Genomic DNA, 18,767 nt, shown 5'->3' with positions numbered 1-18,767 from the left:
CTACATTTATTTACTTGTTTTAATTCAGAAAAAAGTTCCCTTTTATCTCTTTGTGTCCTTCTTGCAAAGTGCTGCTCTGTGCCTCTAAAAACTATATTGATTTTTACATATTAGTGTGAACTCACTTTTTTTTTTCTACGTAGGCTGACAATTCCTGTAAAATTATGATTTTATTGAAGAGATCTACATAATGCCAATGATGTATCATATGGTTTGTTTCTATTCACAGAATGAAATTTGATTTTCTTTCCTACTCCTTATATGTGAGAAGAACTTCATACATAGTAAACTCTGTATATGCATGTATGGGCTTCTAATTTTGCCAAGCATAGGAAGTTTTGTCATTGAACCAAAAGTAAGAAAAAACTTCGAAGCCTCAACCGTCCTTTCTTTTGCGCTTCTGATAGGTCACAACAAGGATGAGTGCTACCTAAGCTAAAATGCTCTTCAGAAATACAGAAGTTTTATTGCTTCAGGACTTGTTCACAAAGTGTATGATTACTTGTTTGCTTCATTTGTCTACTGGTTTTGGTGCATTTGCACCTGTGGGACCTTAAAAGCTTTTCCTTTAAATGTAAAAATGTGATTATTGTGAAGTGATGTGATTTCAGATGCTGGAAGGGGTGGACTTGTAAGATGGTATCGTGTTAGTTTGTCTCTATTTTTAATGCATTTAACAGTACAGCATCTCTTAGCAAGAAAGTAACAGTACTTCTCTATAGATCAGAAGCTAATGCATGGAGACCAAGAACCCGCGATTGCTCAGGGACTGCAGCCAAGCAGGAAACTAAATACCAGAGATCCATTATGATGTTGTTACATCTTTGGCAAAATCTCCATGCTGGAAACAGAGACCTAAACAGCTTTGTCTCCCTTCCAGCATCAGGCATCCCGATCACCCCTAAAACACCTTTTCTTTCTGTGGGATGTCAGGAAGCATACCACATCCTGTGACTGAGGGCCATGTATACACAAAGCTGGTTTTACTTCAGCTTTTTTGGATCCAGCGGTGGCTGTAAATGAACTCTTCACGACACGTGACGTGTACATGTGGGAACCCACATACAAGTTCATTATATGTTATCCAACTCTTGCACTAAATCCATTGGTTTATGTTCACTAGTTAGAAAAAAGATTATTTTATTGACAGTCTGTGCTAAGACCATGTGGATGTATAACAAAAGAATAATTTAAATACCATCCCTCAGGATGAGATTTCTTTTGAGCCCAATGGAAGTTCAGCATTTTAAGCCACAGAAGAGAACTGTTCTGTTTCATGTAGAAAAATCCTAAATTAACTCTATAGCAGCTATTTTTAAATTGGTATGTTGTGCCATTTGCCTTTTAGAGGATTGGATAGGAAGCAGCATATTGATACTGCTAGAAAAGTTATGCTTGTATTGATTGGCCCAGCAATTGATGACAGTGATGCTTTACAGAGAATCTAGTGTCATTTCTAGTTTGCTGTCCTGCTGCTAGGACTGCCAGTACTCTGATAGCAGAGAGGAGTCTCTGGAGAGGTAAAAAGTACCTTGAGCCTTTGCGTAGCTTTTTTCCCTGCCGTATAAGGCATAATGTTGGCTGGCACTGCTGGGAGTCTTCTCCAGTCTTTCTTAGCAAGAGGCCTGATTTGTGTGTGAGGCAGGGGGGATAAATCGGGGAGAAGCAAAGAAGGGTTCATTTCAACACTGATTAAAAGTCATGATACGCAGCCTCTGAGGTGTTTTACAATACCTGAAACCACTAGGTGCAGCAGGGTGAGTTACAATACAGGCACAGCAGCCTGTGTTGTTTGATTATACATTTATATTTTGTTACTCCAGTTAATCTTATCACCTGTCATTACCTTAGGGGTTGCATTTCAGAAGTGGTGAGCACCTACAGCTTCTCTGAAAGGCACCAGAGGGTTTGGGACCTTTGAGAAATTACCAGCATTTGCTTTAAGTGGCTTTGTTTTATTGTCAAAGTAAGATTCCACTGATGACAAGCAGACTGATCTTTGCATCCACCCATAACATTTCTTTGTTGTCTTCCTTTTCCACCTTTGAATTTCTGTTGTTCAGGCTGTGGCCATCTAATAGATTACAATGTTTTCGTACAACAGTTATGAAAGAAATACCTAAAAAATCCATTGGTAGCCACATGTGTAACATCAACAAATCCTTACATGAAACGTACCACAGTGACAATTAAAAAATTAACTTGGCTGTGATAAAAACCTTTCCTGGAGCAAGTATTTACAAAATTAAAACAAATAAGTTAGAAGAGGGTAGAAGTGACAACTGTTTTGAAATAACCTAGGCACAAAAATCATATGATAGAGCAATGTAGGTGTAATATTAATTTATTGCAAATGGGGAATGGTAAGTGTTGTGTATGTATTTACAGGTAGGAAGGGATTTTTGGCCCCATATTGAGCAGTCACCTCACATAGTTCTCTAATTTAGATATTTCATGCCATTTGCTTTTCAGCTACCATTTACAATAATTAAAGAATGAAAATCTCCTACATTCTGACTCTGGCATTAAATTGCTACAAAAACTGGAAGAGTATTTTACATATCGGACTTACACTGCATATTTCTTCACTAGGACAAACCATACACAGCAATGTGCAAATGACGGAAAATCACTGTCATTATATAGAAACTACATTCTTACAGCTAGCAAAGAGCTTTGGAGCACAGTCAGCAGCTGGGAGCAACAGATTTCACAAGTGTATAACGTCGTCTTAGATCTCTTTGCTGTCATTTCTGTGTGAATGAAATGACGTACCAGCAGTCAGATTGTAACTTCAGTAATGTAAGGTGCATTTTGCCATATGAAATACAGCTTTTTCTGCAAGATGATTAGGGAAATGAATAAAATCTTGATGCTTCTCTTAATGGCAAATTACCATTTGAAATTTCTTTCAGAAATGAAAAGTAGTGAGATTCCTTACCACAGCATAAAGTAGTAGTTTTTGGATGGCATTTTTTGTATGCTAAGACTTCAAAAAAAACTACTGAGTACATACTGACTAGCAGCTGATTTGATTGCAGAAATGAAGTCTCCAGAAATGAAGTATGGAGACAGTGCCTTGCTGAGATTCCCTGTCCTCTTTTACAGCTTGGGTCCTGTAGGTTTGAGTTTGTGAGAATTACATTTCTGCATGAAAAGCTTACGTGGTGTCTGAGGAGCAGGAGGTATTTAGTTCTGTGTAATGGAGCCCCAACGCTTGGCGGTAAGCACATTAACAGAAAAATGGTTAGAGCTTAGTTGTGGTATGAACACTGAATCTGATTAGTTAGCTCCTTTTCAAAGTCAAATTATTTATATATCTTATGTATCATTATATTCCTGCACCTAATGTATTTTATTAGCAAGGGGTTTGGTCTGCTTCTTATAGTTTAGGCCAGGGCTGTTTTGCCTTTTGTCAGTTTGTCATACGGCTATGCATGACTGCTTTAAGAGCCTGGTATTGCTAGAAATAAAATGTAGGCTTCTGCCAAGTCACTGAATAAGGAGTAAATCCCACAGAAGAATATACAAACAAAACTCCTCCTTGGGTAGCTCTTAGCATTTAGACCAAAATACTTCATAGAGTGAACTTTACTTCCTAGATCCCAAGTTTGCCGTGCCTCCAGTTTTGGGGGGTTTATTTACTTCTGCATGCTGTGACTGATTGCAAGAGGCAAGTGTAATCTCTTTTCTGTAAGAGTTCAAAGTGCAGGGCCTTACTTGTATAGTTTAGTGTGTCATATTTATAGAAGTATGTGTATCATAGTTGGAGAAGATAAGCATAATGTAGGAAGCTTTTTGAATAGTTTACCAGCAAATGCTGTTTTAAACAAGGAGAAGAGGCAGGGAGTTTAATTAGAGATTTATTTATTTATTTACTAGCTTATTTTATTAATATTGCTTATTATATTAAGCCTTATGCAAAAAAAAAGTTTAAAACTTTTCTGTGTGAAGCAGAATCACTTTCTGTTCTACTGGTAAAAAGAGAAGAGCTAAAATATTTGTCAGACTTTGAGTAAATCAGTAGTCACTGCTGCTTTCCTTGCTGACTGCTGGTCGAAGTGCCACTATACACCTGCATTTCATTTGCAGTTTCTGGGCGGTTGTTACCAAAGGCCAGCAGAGCCGAGTAAGTTCAGTTACACAGAAAGTCCAACAGCATCTTTTGTTAATTATTTAGCTTAGAATTGAGAAAAGGTCCCGTGTTTCAGTAGTGTCCTTTATGTAGCTCTTTTATGTAACACAGAGCTGTTGGCTGTGCAGCCTGCTGCAGGCCTATGTTTTCCTCTTGTGGTTCAAGTCAAGCAAAGGCTTGACTTGTGGTTAGCTGTATTAACCACAGTTCCCTAGTTAGACTCCAATTTAAATAATGTTTTCTGCCTTGTTAAATTCCTCCTGCCTCAAACACTGGGATGGAATACTTCTAGTCTTGCATGGCCGTTAAGTCCCTGTCCTACCACTTTCCATGGCTATTTAATTAATGGGAGATGGATCTAATGTAATCCGCTTGTATATTGCTTTGAAAGCTTTCTAAAAGAAAGGTGCAGAAAAAATATTGTGTTTACAGTTGTTTAAATTGAATGAGATTTTGTCTGTAGTGAGAGGGACACTATTCTTACATGAACATCTTAAGTTCAGTAATAACATACTAATGACTGAAAATAAAAATAAAATGTTGTGATGTGTGTTAGATAATTTTCAGCTGCAGTTGAGAACATGGTAGGAAAAAAGGTGTAAAAGTTGCTTTATGCAGAATTCCATATGCTTGTATTTGCGTTTGCATTTTAATAATAAACTGTACCCTGAGTAGGCTGCATAGTTCTGTAGGTGCTTTGCAGAGCAAAAGGAAAACCTTGATTCCAAGTCTTGTCACAGGCAGATGAAATATTCCGGGTATGGGTGCATGTCATGCAAAGAAGATATTCTGGTCAGGGAGCCTTAAAAATATGATCTATTGGCATTTTCTCTGCCAGGAGAATAACGTTAGCCATGCTGATTATATTGCAAAATCAAAAGACCTTGCTCACCCCTTTTAAGCAAAAGAAGGTGTTTAGAGTAGAGAAACTCGTGCTGCCTCAGTTAGGTCTTTTGCGTTTAGAAGTAATCCTGCAACAGTCGTGTATGCTGACAGCGAAAGTAAGCGAACCTCATTGTAGCATTGTAGACTTCCCTGCGCACGCCTTTTACATAACTGTAATCATTGAAACACATTTCCAGGTAATCCTGTCAGGCATAGCCCTCAGCTTTTAAGCTTGGAGGAGACGGAGCTTGTGACACAGTCATTCAGATGGCAGGAGCCAACATCTCCCTCCCAGGAAGGTCTGCCACGTGCTGCTGTTAGGACAGGCTAACAGGGCCCTGCCTGCCCCAGGTGATGTTCCTGACACGCAGTCCCAGCCGCTTGAGCAGGCGTAGCCAGCAACAGCTCGCCTGCTGCGTGGGTGGCTCGGGACGATCCATTGATCCTCTTTACAAAAGCGATGCCGTACGTAGAAGCTTAAAATAATCCACTCTTTAAAAGGACATAATGTCATCTCGCCCTCCCAAATAAATGAGTCAAATTAATACACGCCTACACAATCCCCCTCCCTTGTCACAACATGGAAGCATAAGTATTTATTTTCTGGCTGGCCTGATAAATTTTCGTGGCAGCTCTGCAAGGCTAATTTAACATCACTAGTAGACACTTAACCCTGGTGCACTTGTCTGATGTGATGAGAAGTTTGCAGGCTGTTGTTGCCACTTGTTTTGTGCCTCCACATACCGACTTAAACAATTTCTTCCCACCACCTCCACACTTTCACTGCTTTATAAGTAATTCCTTGCCTTGTTTCGTTAAATAAACCATTCAAGCTCTTAAGTAGATAATCAAAAGGGAAAGTGAATATCAAAAGGGGAGTATGTCAATCTTATCCTCTCAGCTGTGTTTTGGGGAAAATTTTGTTATGGTGTCGACATATATCCACAATGGCCAGCCCTGTGAGTTGCTGAGGGTAAAAACTGAGGGGTATAAAATACTGCCAGAGCGGAGACATGCAAATTTAATTGCCACATTTACCGGTTGAAATGTTGCAAATGCCAAATGACATAGTTGGTGCCGTGCCTATTGGATTGTGCTCTCCATTGTCTGTGTGCAGTGCGCCATCTCTGATTATAGCATGCATTGATGCATTACATAAGCTTGTAGTATGAGCAAGTTTAGGACCGTAAGTTACAATGTCACTTGTTTTCTGGTTTTCTACAGCTCTTACAATTGCAATATAAATGAGCTTTTATGCGTGGTCTTCCAATTTAGTTAGGTCATGGGGTGGTTGACAGGCACTTGTCTGCAACTATGTTGTCTGGAAAGTAGTCTGTTTTTTCACTTAGTTTTTGTGAAAATTATAGGTATTTTCGGTCACGTCTCAGGTGAGCTGCAAAACCAGTTGCAAATGTGATGTTTTCTCATCTGTAGCACAAATTTATACAGATTATCTTTCAGTTTAACAAAGGTTATTGCTGATCTACAAGACAGGTTTTAGAAGGGGCTACTCAAATCTATGAAGAAATGGCTAAGACTTTTTCAGGTAAAGATGATCTCAAGATTAAAAAAAAAAAAACAGCATGGTGACTACAGAACTAAGGAACAGGATTTGCTTGTGTTTGTGTTTCTTAGATAATACTTGTGTCAAACCTTAGTATCATCCATAGATTTTCTTCATTGCTTAAGCTGTTGTATTTGTAACAACTTCAAACAGCTAGAGTTCTTGTTAAAGTAATGAAAGAAAAATGCTAGCTGCTTTAAAGAGAAGAGAATTTAAAAGCTCACAAGCGGTGAGTCTTACACTTAGTTTCACTGTATGCTACCGTTAGCATGTAGATCGTTACACCTGTGAAATACCAGCATGTTCCTGAACCCCATGAGTTTGCTAAAGCACAGTCTGTCAGTGGGTTATCATATTTGGCATATGATCCTGGAAGCCAGGTGCAGGGTTTAATCAGGTGACTCTTCCTATCTACAGCTGCTTCACATATATACTGCTGCTCTGGCAATTTTAGCTTTGTTTTTGGTATAATACATCCAAGTAACGTATCCTACAAATACAGTCACATCCACTTCCAGTGTGTATAAATGAAGATGTACAATGTTCCTGCATCCTTCTCACCCAAGCACCACTTCATTGAAGATCTTTTCTTTTGTGTAATTGCATCTATGTTTGGCAGAAATTGAAGGTAAATGGTATAGTCGAATGTAATGTGTAAGGTGCTGGCACCTGTTCTGGGTACCTTTGTTTGTATTAATGTTGTCCCCTACTTTACTCTTTCAACTTCGAGTGTTTTCTCTCCTCTTTTCTGTGACTTCAGAAAACTGGTTGGTGCTTTTGAATGGTAGGATCTAAGTGCATGGTAAATTTGCCATAACAAACAAAAACGTTTTCTGATATGTAATTAGGAAAAATTGTTTTCTTGATGGAGATAATTTTACAAAGGTGGGTGTTCTGTGTTTTTTAACTGATGAAAATTTTGCTGGGGAAAATTGAAACTGTTGTGATCTGTTTAGGTAGTCAAACACCTATGCTAATTAGTCCCCATCCATTTGGCACAGCACCGTCTCATGACAGCATTCTCACTTTTCCATTATGCATTCTGCTTCTCATATTTCTCCTACTTTCTTTTCTGTAGTCACTAGGAAATTACAAACTGCTGCTTGGTCTAACATCCTAACGTGGCTTTGTAGGAAGAAAAGTCTATACTATTGCAGTGAAGTCAAACGATACAGGAAAGGAAAGGAAAGTGACTTGTTGAACGTATCACTGTGCAAGTTGTTTGGGTGACCAACTTGTAGGGAAGGGTTTTTGAACTTCCACTTTATCCTGAGAGCTTATTACGGTGTGGAGCTGTCATCTATCCAGAAGCAAGAAGATTTCTTTTTCCCCTGGTGTTTTCTCTTTTTTTGTCCCCGCTCTAGCTTGTCGTCTCCCCTAGGCAACCAATCACAACACTGAAAAATTAATCTCGCAGTAAGTATTTTTATAGTCTTTGCAGGATTATGTCTTTGGAGAGGCAGCAGCAGTGTCACTGACCTCTTACTGTCCTTGATGATAGTGTTTTTGACTAGAACCCTTCTCACCACTGCCCCAACCCATGTGACTTAGTAATATGAGTTTAGAAAGGAGCTGATGCAGTGAATACTTAGTGTGATCCAAACTATGCATGTTAACTTTGATAGCGATTAAAGACACAAATTGTCATCTTACTCAGCTACTACACAGCAGAACGATGCTGAAGCTATCCTGCATGTTAAGAAATGGATGCATTCAATAAGGGGTTTTTGCAAGTGCTGTAATGTTTAAGAAATGTGGTGTGGAAACCATTTATCTCTTTATCTTATTTACTCCTTAAAGCTTTTGTTACATAGATCCCATGCTTGGATTTCTCACATTGTACCAATCACTGTCAAATAATTTTGATAATCTTTCCTGATAGATTGCCCCAGCAGAAGGATTGGTGTCCATACTGAAGAAAAGAGATGACAGGGAAGGAAAAGCAATTGCTCAAGTCCAGCAAAGGCAAACAAAGAGAAGAGTCCGATTCCAAGAAATGGATGACACTTTTGATCAAGGTATTTTAACGCTGTTAATTCACGGCATGCATGTGATGTTGATCTTTTTGTTCACAAGAGCAAAGTGGACATTGATTTTATGTAGTACCTTGGCTTTTTAAAACTTAGTCAAGTGAAAGTTGAAGGTGATTGATCAAAGCTTATTTTATAGCGGGTTTGGTTATCAAGAATACGGAAGAAAGGGTACAACAGATACATTTCTGTTTTAAACTCATTTGGAACAAAGTCACAGTTTTTTTCCTCTAGCTGAATGATTCGTGAGGGACATGTAATGTCCCTTCAGGAATGCTTAGTGCTTAGGGGTGGTAGGTGTAGGTTTTCTCCCTGAACCTAATCCATGTAGGTAAAGAGGAATGCAAAAAGAACAGGTCTTCTGTGTTTTGTCCACAGATAGCTTTCCAGCCTTTTCTATTAGACCATGGGATCGAAGAGCATTAGATTTTAATCCTGCTTTATAATTAAACATCTGGATGAATTTGCTAGCTAAATTTGCTAGAATTTGGCTAAATGCCTTGTCTTTTTGATGGGCTAACTAGCCTAACAAGAAATACAGTATATTATGTTGGTATCCTTTTCTTTAGCATAGTTTATTGTTGTTACTACAGAAGCCTTGAAATATCAGCTTCTGTAGAAATTCTGTCTTTAAACAGAACAGGCAGGTGAATGTCTGTGTTGTGTTTTTGGTTTGTTTTTTTTTTCACATAGTCCAAAAACTCACTTTTCTTACTTTGAAGGAATTACAGCATCTCATCATTTTGTCCTTTGAGACTAGATATAACTTCTATTTGCCAAGATCATTTAAACCAACAAAAGAAACTCTAATGAATGTATAGTAGTGAAGCAGCAATTTAACATTTTTTCTCCCCTTTGAAGTGGTAATTGTTGGGTAATGGTTATTGCTAGTGGCACAGGTAGACAGACTTGGCTCTTCTCGCTGTGACTACAGATTTCAGGAGAGGAAGTTTGTCTCTGTTTTCACCAGCCAGTACTGACTGTTCCTAGTATACCTCCCACTCTGAAACTAAGAGTAGTTAGGCATGCCCTGGAGGGGAGAGATTGAAAGTTATTCTGGAGTACTGAGGGTGAATATTGGTAATGCAGAATTTCCAAACATCCTAAGCCAGTGTAAGTTGTGTTTGAGGTGAAGGCTGTTTCTTTGGTTGGTAGAAGCCTTTCTTAGGCCTTTTGGTTCTGCTAAAATTAAATGGAGTGCAGATGCTTGATCAGTAATGGGAGGTTTCTTCTTTGGTATATTCAGACTTGCTTGGTAGGATGGTTGAGAACAAGAGTAGAAAAAGATCCGTCTTAGGCCTGATGTTTTCCAGAAATTGAAAACTGGCCACTAGATGTAATGGAAAGGTGTTTGATTTCACACACAAAACATTGTCTGCTTTTTGTGAAGTAAAATGGAACAAATAACTCCAAAGGAAAAAGACCCATGTATCAATATGTCTGTTTTTTTCTCTCTCCCACAAGACCTAGAGAAGAGTCTAAAAACTAAGAATGTGGGGACTCAAGAAATAGAGGTTTTCGTAAGCCTTTGGTTTCTATTGTTCCTCCAAATTAAGATTTATTAATTCTCCTCTCTGAGAGTTGTAATGGTCAGCCTCTCCTCTTAATGATTATCTGAAGTGAAAGCATATTGAGAACTGGGGGAAGGAGAGGGAAAAATAACACTAACTGCAGAATTAAACTGGTATGAATTACTACTAAAAAGTTATCCAGCAATATTGTCTTGTAGGTATTGCTATATAGAGAAAAAATACAAAAAGGAAAAAAAAATCAGGTAACATTGCTTAGCAGAAATCAACCAAGCAAGCAGTTAGAATCTTAAAATAACGTATCAAGTGAGTCCGTTAGTTGCTTAGTTGCCTCTTTTGCAGTGAACATCATGTTTTCTGTGTGGAAGGAGATTGCTAGGTAATTCGCACTATAATATATTGTGGGAATTTATGAGCTTGTTATTTTGGCATCCCCAGAATCTTTTAACATGCAAGAGTAAGATTTGTAGAAGGAAAAAGAATCAAAGCTTTATTAGTGGGCTGTGCTAATGCTTTGTGTTGTGATCAGCGTTGTCTCATTGCCTTCCCTTTTTTGGGTCTGTCTGTTGCCTTGTCTAATTCTTGCATCTAAACTACTTGGAATAAGGACTAGCATTCTGATTTTAACTAATGCATTACTTATTCAGTGAGCTGCTTGCCCATGAGCAGAGTTTGTAGATGCCATAGTAATACTAGTTCAATTTTTAGCAATGCAGTTAACACTTGAAACAACTTCTGAGGACAATTCTCTGTCAATTCAAATATGTAAATCAAGATGAGCTGCAGCTATTTTTCATGTATTTACATGTAACATACATATATATATAAGCAGATACTCATTGCATTAGTTATGTTTGTCAATACCAGAAGTTGTAGCTTAATTCTTGAACCAAACACTCTTTTTTCCCCGTTATGTGACTCGTGTTGTACAGAAGGTCAGAGCAGGTAGCTGAAACAATCTGATTTGACCCATAAACATTGCCAATGTATGCGACTTCTTTTCTTGGGTGTAGCACGGTTGGTGCCCATACTGTGATTAAATTGTATGAAATGAATATTTATCATTCCTGGTTCACCAATGAACTTTTAAATTGTTGAAATATTAATTTTTTGTTTGTTATCTCTAACTCCAGGAATTCTCCTCTATTCACTGAACTCGGTTATTCAGTAAATATTGCACTGTCACTGTTGCCAATTCCTACAGCATTTTACTGAAATGCTATAATTTTAAATTTCAAAAATTATAAATACATACCTCTGTGCCTATAATATATGTATGTATATGTATGCTTATACATACATACACTTACACACACACACACCTTCAGGAATCTCATGAGTTTATATCATTGTAATCCTTTCTTACCTTTCTGCCAGTCTCTACCTCTTTTATTATTCTCAATATACTCATAAATTAGTGATATTTTAGTCCTAAAGTTTGATCAAGTGCCAAATAATTTTAAAGGTATCAAGATATTGAACATTTAGTATTGTTAATGTGGTGATCAGTTCCACAGAAGTATTTTGCAATCAGAGCTCTCTGAGATGACCCAAATGCTCTTTGCAGCCCTAAAAAAGTTGGAGTGAGAAAAGGCTATCTGGTGTAAGTGGTCTCTAATAGCTGAGGCACTCTAGTGCTCTTGAGTCATTTCAGACAGCACTCATGTTTTTCCTTTCTTTAATTTTTTGTGAAATGTTCCATACTCTGAGAGCCTGTAATACTTTACTGTTTTGCCATCATTTTAAGTAAAGCCATATTCTGTTCTGCAATACTGGCATAGTTTCATAATACTTCAGTACAGTCTGCTGGAGAAACTGAGCAGAATTTTAACGCTTCATGATGTTTCCCACATGCTGAAAAGAAAATCAATTTACTGCCCAAAAAGGAGCTTATTGCATCTTTTTCTTTAAATTATTTAGAAACGATTTATCTTTTAAATAAAATTCCAGTATTTTCTGTTTGTTTGGTTGCGTGTTTTTTTTCCCAGGACTTAATGATTCATAAGGAAACTTGATTTTTATTACTATTACTTTAAATCAGATTAAAAAAAAAAAAAAACTTGAATTTTTCCTGTTTCTCCTCCCAGATGTAGGGTGAAAGGAATTCAGAAATGTTCTTAGAGCCCTTCAGTCTGACAGAAAATGCAGACGTTGTTCGTGTGAACAACTTACCAAGGATAAGTGAGGTTGTGAGGGTGTAGCAGCACATCTGTAGCCTCTTTATTGGAATAAACAGTCATGCAAAGAGTTACCACAGAATAATGGAGATGTAACTAACCCTTGACGATAGCCTACCCTGAAGTTTTTGTCTCTATCCTTATGGTCAAAATGTGAGAGTAAACACAAGCAGTTCACCATATCACAGTCAGTGGCAGTACAAATGAAGGAAGAATGTTTACATTTGTTCTGTTTTCAAAGCTGTAATTTAATTTCACATATTTCTGTGAAGGAACGCTTTGGTTCTGTGACATTTAAGTCTGTTATACTTCCATGTGGACTGACTCCACAAGTGATACTATCAAGGACAGGGACCCAGGTTGCAGGAAAGGCACTGTATAATTATTTATGGTTTCCAAAAAGAATCTTAGGTTTTCTCACACATGTTCCTATTGCTTCGTATGGTTCTTTATACAACTTTTCTGCTCTTCTATTTGCAGATGAAGTAGCTGGTGGCTCCTGTATTTTGCTGATCCTGCTGTGCATAGCAACTGTTTTCCTTAGCATTGGAGGAACTGCACTGTACTGCAGCTTTGGTGACATGGAATCCCCGGTGTGTACAGATTTTGCAACCAACATGGATTTCTATTATACCCAGATATTGCAGCGTGTGGAAGAACTTAAACGCTGGATAGCCTTCTCCTAGTTGAAATGAGCAGAGACGGCACATTGAGAGCTTACCACTGATCATTGGTAGAAAAAAAACTGTGATTTCAAGTTCTTGGTAACACTTGCCACCTGCAGGTGTATGTGATGATGTACTTACACTTTTACTTAGAAATTGAGCAAAATCCTAGTTTAGCATTCAGGTGGCAAAATGTTCACATCTTAAGCTGTAGCAGCGTGGTGTGGGAGAATAAAAAGTCATTCTCTTCACCCTTTTAAGATTACACAAGCAGCTTTTCAATAACTTGAGCAAGTGAAGAAGAAAGAAGAAAATTAACTGTCTTCTTGTACTCTCTCATTGCCACACCTTGTGTAAGCAATCTCTGGAAGCTTAGTTAAAGGGCAGCTTTGATTTACAGCTGTTTGTGCAAAGGTGTTGCCTCCAGCTATCATGCAATAAGTCTGTGTTTTATGAAAACATTATTTTTCTTCTACGTCTTACTATTTTTCTCCATTTTAATTCTCCTGGTGAGCCACGTAATAATTTGGGTGGAGTGAGAAGAGTGCAGCAGCATTCACAGAGCCCTCATTTGGTGAAAACAGGCTGACCCTGTATATTATAGCTTATGGTGAATATCATGAGTGGGATAAATCTGCTGGCAGATTTCACAAAACTTCCTGGAACTTTACTCCCGGTGTTGTGTGGGCTGTTCTAGAAGTAGAAGGATAAAAAAGAAATCATCGGTCTCACTAAACGCAGAAACAGGAGCAAGATGTTTAGTAAATTATTCATGTTACTGTAGAGTGGCTTTGGCCAGTTTTAAAGGACGTGGTAGTAGGTGTTGGGCTAACTGGGTTTTCTGTCCAGCTATGTCACTGACTTACGGTAATCACTTTGTGCCTCAGTTTCTCCTCCGTAAATGGGGAATAATGATCCTTGCCTTTGTCTGTGAATATTTATTGCAATTAGGGCTCGTGTCTGATTCTCCTGCAGCCCGGCGGAGCACACAGGATCACTGAACTGTGTGGCTGCAGCCTCTCTCACTGAGTGAGCACTTATGTACAGTGCGACTGATCCAACAGAAGAAATTCAGAGGCTAGCTTGAGATCCGCAGTATGTTGGTAGTCCAGGGCACTCATTCCAGCAGAGAAAGCACATTTGCATCTATTTGCCCTCCAGATCTGAGACTCATATTGTAAAATCTGCTTTCTTTTTCTACCAGATTTAAATCAGTAAAAGAGTCGTTTTAAATGGGTATTTCTATCACCTGGTGCTCAGCCCTTTCTGTGTGGTATGTGAGAGAAACACTGACGTGACGGCAAAGGTCAGGATTAGTGACACAGGCCTTTGGCCCACGCTATGGTCAAAATGTGGCAGCTGTTTTCGCGCAGAGCACGATGCTGATGGTGGTGTGTGAAATGAGTCCTTCACACCTCAGGAAACAGCAGTTTTGAGGGGTCTGCTTCGCTCCGCTCCGCTCCCATCTCCAGCTTATTAATGTTGTATGATGCAGTTCCTTCAGGTTTAGGATGTTATTTTGTAAACTACTACAAAGTGAAATCTTCAAGATATCGCTCAGAGTTATAACATTAAACCATCATGCTTTCTGCCATTTGCAAGCCGATGTCCCTCTAGTGAGCTTGATTGTTCCTAACGCACTGTTATACTTAACAGGTTTTTAAAGTGAAAGTTAAAATCATGTTTTTTCTAGAAAAAACTGCATGTATGATTTCTTTTTCGGTTTTCACTGCTGAGGCTTGATTTATCTATAGCTTAGGAAGCCTCATGTGCAGCTCTATATTAAAGTAGCAAATTTAAAATACCCAAATTAAGGAAAACTTTTGCTTTCACAATGAAACTTATGAATGGTAGTTTGGCATATTTTTTGTTGGTTGTTCTCAGAGCATTATAAAGCTGGACTAATCTAAGGGAGAAAGGGAGAGATGCTTTTGTATTTTAAAGTGTTACTGGCTGGTTCAGTGTATTATTTTAATTTCCGGTTTATGTATTTATTTAGTTTTTATTTTAAAGAAAAACTTAATTTTCTTCTTTTTTTGGTAATTTACTCAGAGTAATTAAAAAGCATGCATTTGGTTAAAATATGTATTTATAGTGATTGTGTAGTTAAAATATATTTTGCATTTCTGTAACTTTGCATTGAGTGTTTCAGGATATTAAGTTTGTTCCTAAAAGACAACTGTTGATTTCAGCTTAAAAATCTGTTTAAGTTTTTGTGCACTTCATCACCAAAAAGATCAAGAGGTATATATAGAACTATTTATTCAAAAATATGAGATATGAAGATCGAAGATCTTCTACGTTTGTTTAATTAGAACTATTTTAAAATAATTATTTTATTTAAAACTGTAAATCTATTTAAAGTCAAAGCATTTTTTAATAAGCGGTTCAATTTAAAATCCACGGTCCAAATCCTGGTATGGCAGCTTTGTGTTATATTCCCAGTGCAAAGATTCGCTAACATCAGCAGAACTGCCTACAAGAAGACCATGAAGGGGTAGCACGCCACTTTACAACATGCATCTGAGAAAAAATGAGTTCCCAGATGTTCTGTGTAGCTCAGCTACCTTACACTGGTGCTGTAACGTGGAGCATCTCTCCCGCCTTCCTGGCCTATGCCGAGGTACCGCTCCTGCAAGGTGTCTTGGGATTTGAGGGAGCGGAAGGAGAACATTCGCACAGGCTGCCCAGCTCCTCGTCTGAGCTCTTCACTCCTCAGTTGCAGTTGAGGACTTGAGTCTGGATCTAATTTCCGTTGGCATTCCTTTATAAGAAACGGATAGTACTAACTCTTGCTTCGCCTGACAATTCTGCTGGTACACGCAGTTTGGATGGTCTGTACTACGTTATCAGACTTGCAGCTACCGACGTAAAAGATGTGCTTTGTTTGAACACCAAAGAGTGTGTGGGTTGGCTTCGCGTTGGCATTCCCATGTGTTCTGTTCCCTCTTGATTGCTAGTGACATTGCTTCCACCTGGATGGCCTGAGGGGTGAGGATCTTAGGGAAATCCGAGCTGAAAGTCGATCTGAACGGTTATCCTCACCTGAGGATTTTGTGGTAAAATAGTGCTGAACAGCAGCTAAGAGTGAAGTAGGAAGCAAGGAGAGGGAAGAGGCTTTTTCTCCCCTCTGTGCATCTGTAAAGCCCTTTGTGTGTAAGTTTTCATTTACTCTCTTGCCTTCCCTGCCACTGTCTGTACAGTTGTTCTGCTTGGCAGTAGAAGAAACATTGTGCCAGTGTAAAAACGTTTGTAGCCAGTAGGAAGATTCAGGGAATGGTTCGGTAAGTACCGAACAGTAGTTAAAACTAATTTCTTGAAGGATGACTGGGATGTCAGGGTGGTAGTTCACCTTCAAAGATGGAAGTTGTGAGCACTTAATCACCTGCCACACTCTACCAGAAACCCCCCCTTCCAGTTTATTCAGTGAGTGTCATTATTTTTAGAAAGGTTCTCGCAATAGAGCAAAACCAAGAAGACTCTTTGTGCCCGTTCAGCATAAGCTGCCAAAAAGAGCTTTCTGATGACATAATGAGCACCCTCACCCCAAATAACATGAAGCACACCAAGAAAAGCACTATGCCGCAGCATAGCCGTGCTGTACCACAGGCTCGTTTTCAAGCAGTGTCAGTAAGGAAGCGTTTTCACAGCCCAGATGTGCCAGGAGAAGCTTGTAATCTAGACACAGCCCGTGTTTTAAGATTTGTCCAGTATCTTTGCTCTCATGCTTGGAAAATGCATAGCACTGGTCTCACACAGCGGGAAGTAGCCTAACCAAAGGGAAGACTCTTGTTAGAGTTCTCTGGGAGGAAAGGGCAAGCTTGAAATATCAAATGAGCAGAGTAGATTGGAAGTCCAAGTTCTTGTGTGATTGGGCACTATTCCACTCAATAACCAAAGGGGATGCTACCCTCCCAGGAAAATATCTTTGCCTACTTTGTACCATAATGTAAAACCAAGACCATCTGAAAGGACTAATAACCATTTGTAACAAATTTAACTTTAGCTACTTTTAGCAAAAGGAGTAAATAATTGTTTGAAACCATCACCCAAGCTTGTAATTTAAATACTGTAGCAAAAAAAAATAAAAAATATCCCAAAGAAAATATATGAACCTTTTTGGGTACTGTTATTTTTAAATATATGAAAACACTGAGATTATGTTATGTAAAATTCAAGTAGTATCACCAGCAGTATCACCAAGGAGAATTTTATGATCAAACCCAAACCAGAAGGGTAAATGAGGATAAAATGCATAAGGTTTGGTTTGGGTTTGGGTGAAATGTAGGTTTTGTGGGTTTGTTGGTTGGTTTGTCTTTGTTTTAATAGCTAAATGAAAACCCAGCCTCTTCACAGAGCATGGTTTCTCTAGACAGCTGCGTTTAAAGTACTGAATTGTTACCTTACTTCTTTGCTCCAAAAGAAAGTATTGGATGGTAAGTTTCAGAAATCCTAGGGTGGGTGACTTGCTAAGAGATCACAGGGCAGTCCGCTCTTTGAGTTCAATTGAACAAAACCAAATCAATTCCAACTCTGCCCAGCCCAACCCAGCTGCCTCCGATTTGAACAGGAGTGTGCCAACGCTGCGTTTAGCAGCATCCCCCTTCCTTGGCTCTTCCCCCATGAGCCGCCAAATGAGGCCACCCAGGATCTTAGACTGGCTGAAAAACTAGTGAAATCCTATGAGGAAATGAGTTGGTTTTGTTAATCTTGTTCTGTTTTTCTCATCTTTCTGTTTTATATTTTGTAACTGTTCTTCACAGCCAGAAAAGAGGAAAAGTATAATAATGTAAATGGAGAAGGAAAAAAAAAAGATTTGCGTATAATTTCATTGGAACTTGAGATAACATCTCATATAGCTACCTAAGGAAGCTTAAAGTATTTCATGTCTCTAAAGAGACACTTAACTCGAACTCTAAAGATCTAATGATCTTTAGGCATTGCTTCTTTGAAGCTCTTTTTACTATTTGTGGATTTTATTATTTTGGATTAAATGGCATGGTAATTCTTCTCTGGCTTAATAAGAGCCTAGGGTTCATTGTATCCAACATTGTACAAAAATTGTGTTTGTCTCATGAAGGAAGTGATGATGGGGAGTAGAAGCCTGCTTTGTTTTAAAGAGTAGCTCTGTGATGGCTAAGCTGTTACAGAATCAATATGGAATTTCAGCCAAAGGTCTGATTCTGCCCTTAGGCATCTTGAGCTTGCTGTTAATGACAAACAGGCTAAAATTAAAAATAAACATGAAAAAATAGGGAGTACTGAAGCACACCCAAAGTTTCAAAGGCACAGCTAATATCAGACCTAAGTCCTCTGTTAATCTAAAATTGTTGAGCTGCACTTTCTTGAAAACAAGCTTGAATCCAGCTTCACATGACAGTAGGTCAGTCAGCTCTCCCCTTTTTCTTTCAGCCAAGAAACTGTCTGGCAGTATCATCTTTGACCCAAAATAGGCCCCGATGTAGGACTCATTTGCTAGGCTGTTGGGGAAGTTTTCCAGTAACGCTTTTGTCAAGTTACAGTTAATGGTTGTGTCCTATTTCATCGCACAGCACTGAAACTGAACTTAAGCCCCACAGTTGTGCTTTCATAGACTAATCATCTTTAAAGCCGTTATCAAAAACAACTTTCAGAGTGAGAACTATAGATTTGGTTTTTTTCTTCAGAAAGTGCCATGTGCCTAGTACTGCAATGAGAAAATGTCACTGTTTTTCGCAGTTTTGCCGCAACACTGCTGGATTTCACAATTGCTGTTGGTAATCCGTGGAAGCAGAGGCAATGC

The 18,767-nt window shown here is 38.6% G+C and overlaps 1 protein-coding gene across 3 annotated transcripts in view; it reads left to right on the top strand.

Moving 5' to 3' along the window:
• Nucleotides 1-17,093, top strand: part of CNST (consortin, connexin sorting protein) — a 55,040-nt gene extending 37,947 nt beyond the window's left edge. For 2 of the 3 annotated variants that reach the window (XM_080586725.1, XM_080586726.1), the window contains 2 exons: nucleotides 8,467-8,602; nucleotides 12,801-17,093. In XM_080586725.1, coding sequence (XP_080442851.1) covers nucleotides 8,467-8,602; nucleotides 12,801-13,006 — 342 coding nt within the window. In that variant the 3' untranslated portion in view covers nucleotides 13,007-17,093. Of the gene's footprint in view, nucleotides 1-229; nucleotides 6,567-8,466; nucleotides 8,603-12,800 lie in introns of those variants that run through there. The other variant, XR_013949129.1, reaches the window with a different exon arrangement.
• Nucleotides 17,094-18,767: the final 1,674 nt, after the last annotated feature.

Source organism: Anser brachyrhynchus (genome assembly GCF_964034855.1).
Source record: "Anser brachyrhynchus genome assembly, chromosome: 3".
NCBI classification, from domain to species: domain Eukaryota; kingdom Metazoa; phylum Chordata; class Aves; order Anseriformes; family Anatidae; genus Anser; species Anser brachyrhynchus.
This window is presented reverse-complemented; position numbering and strand designations above follow the sequence as displayed.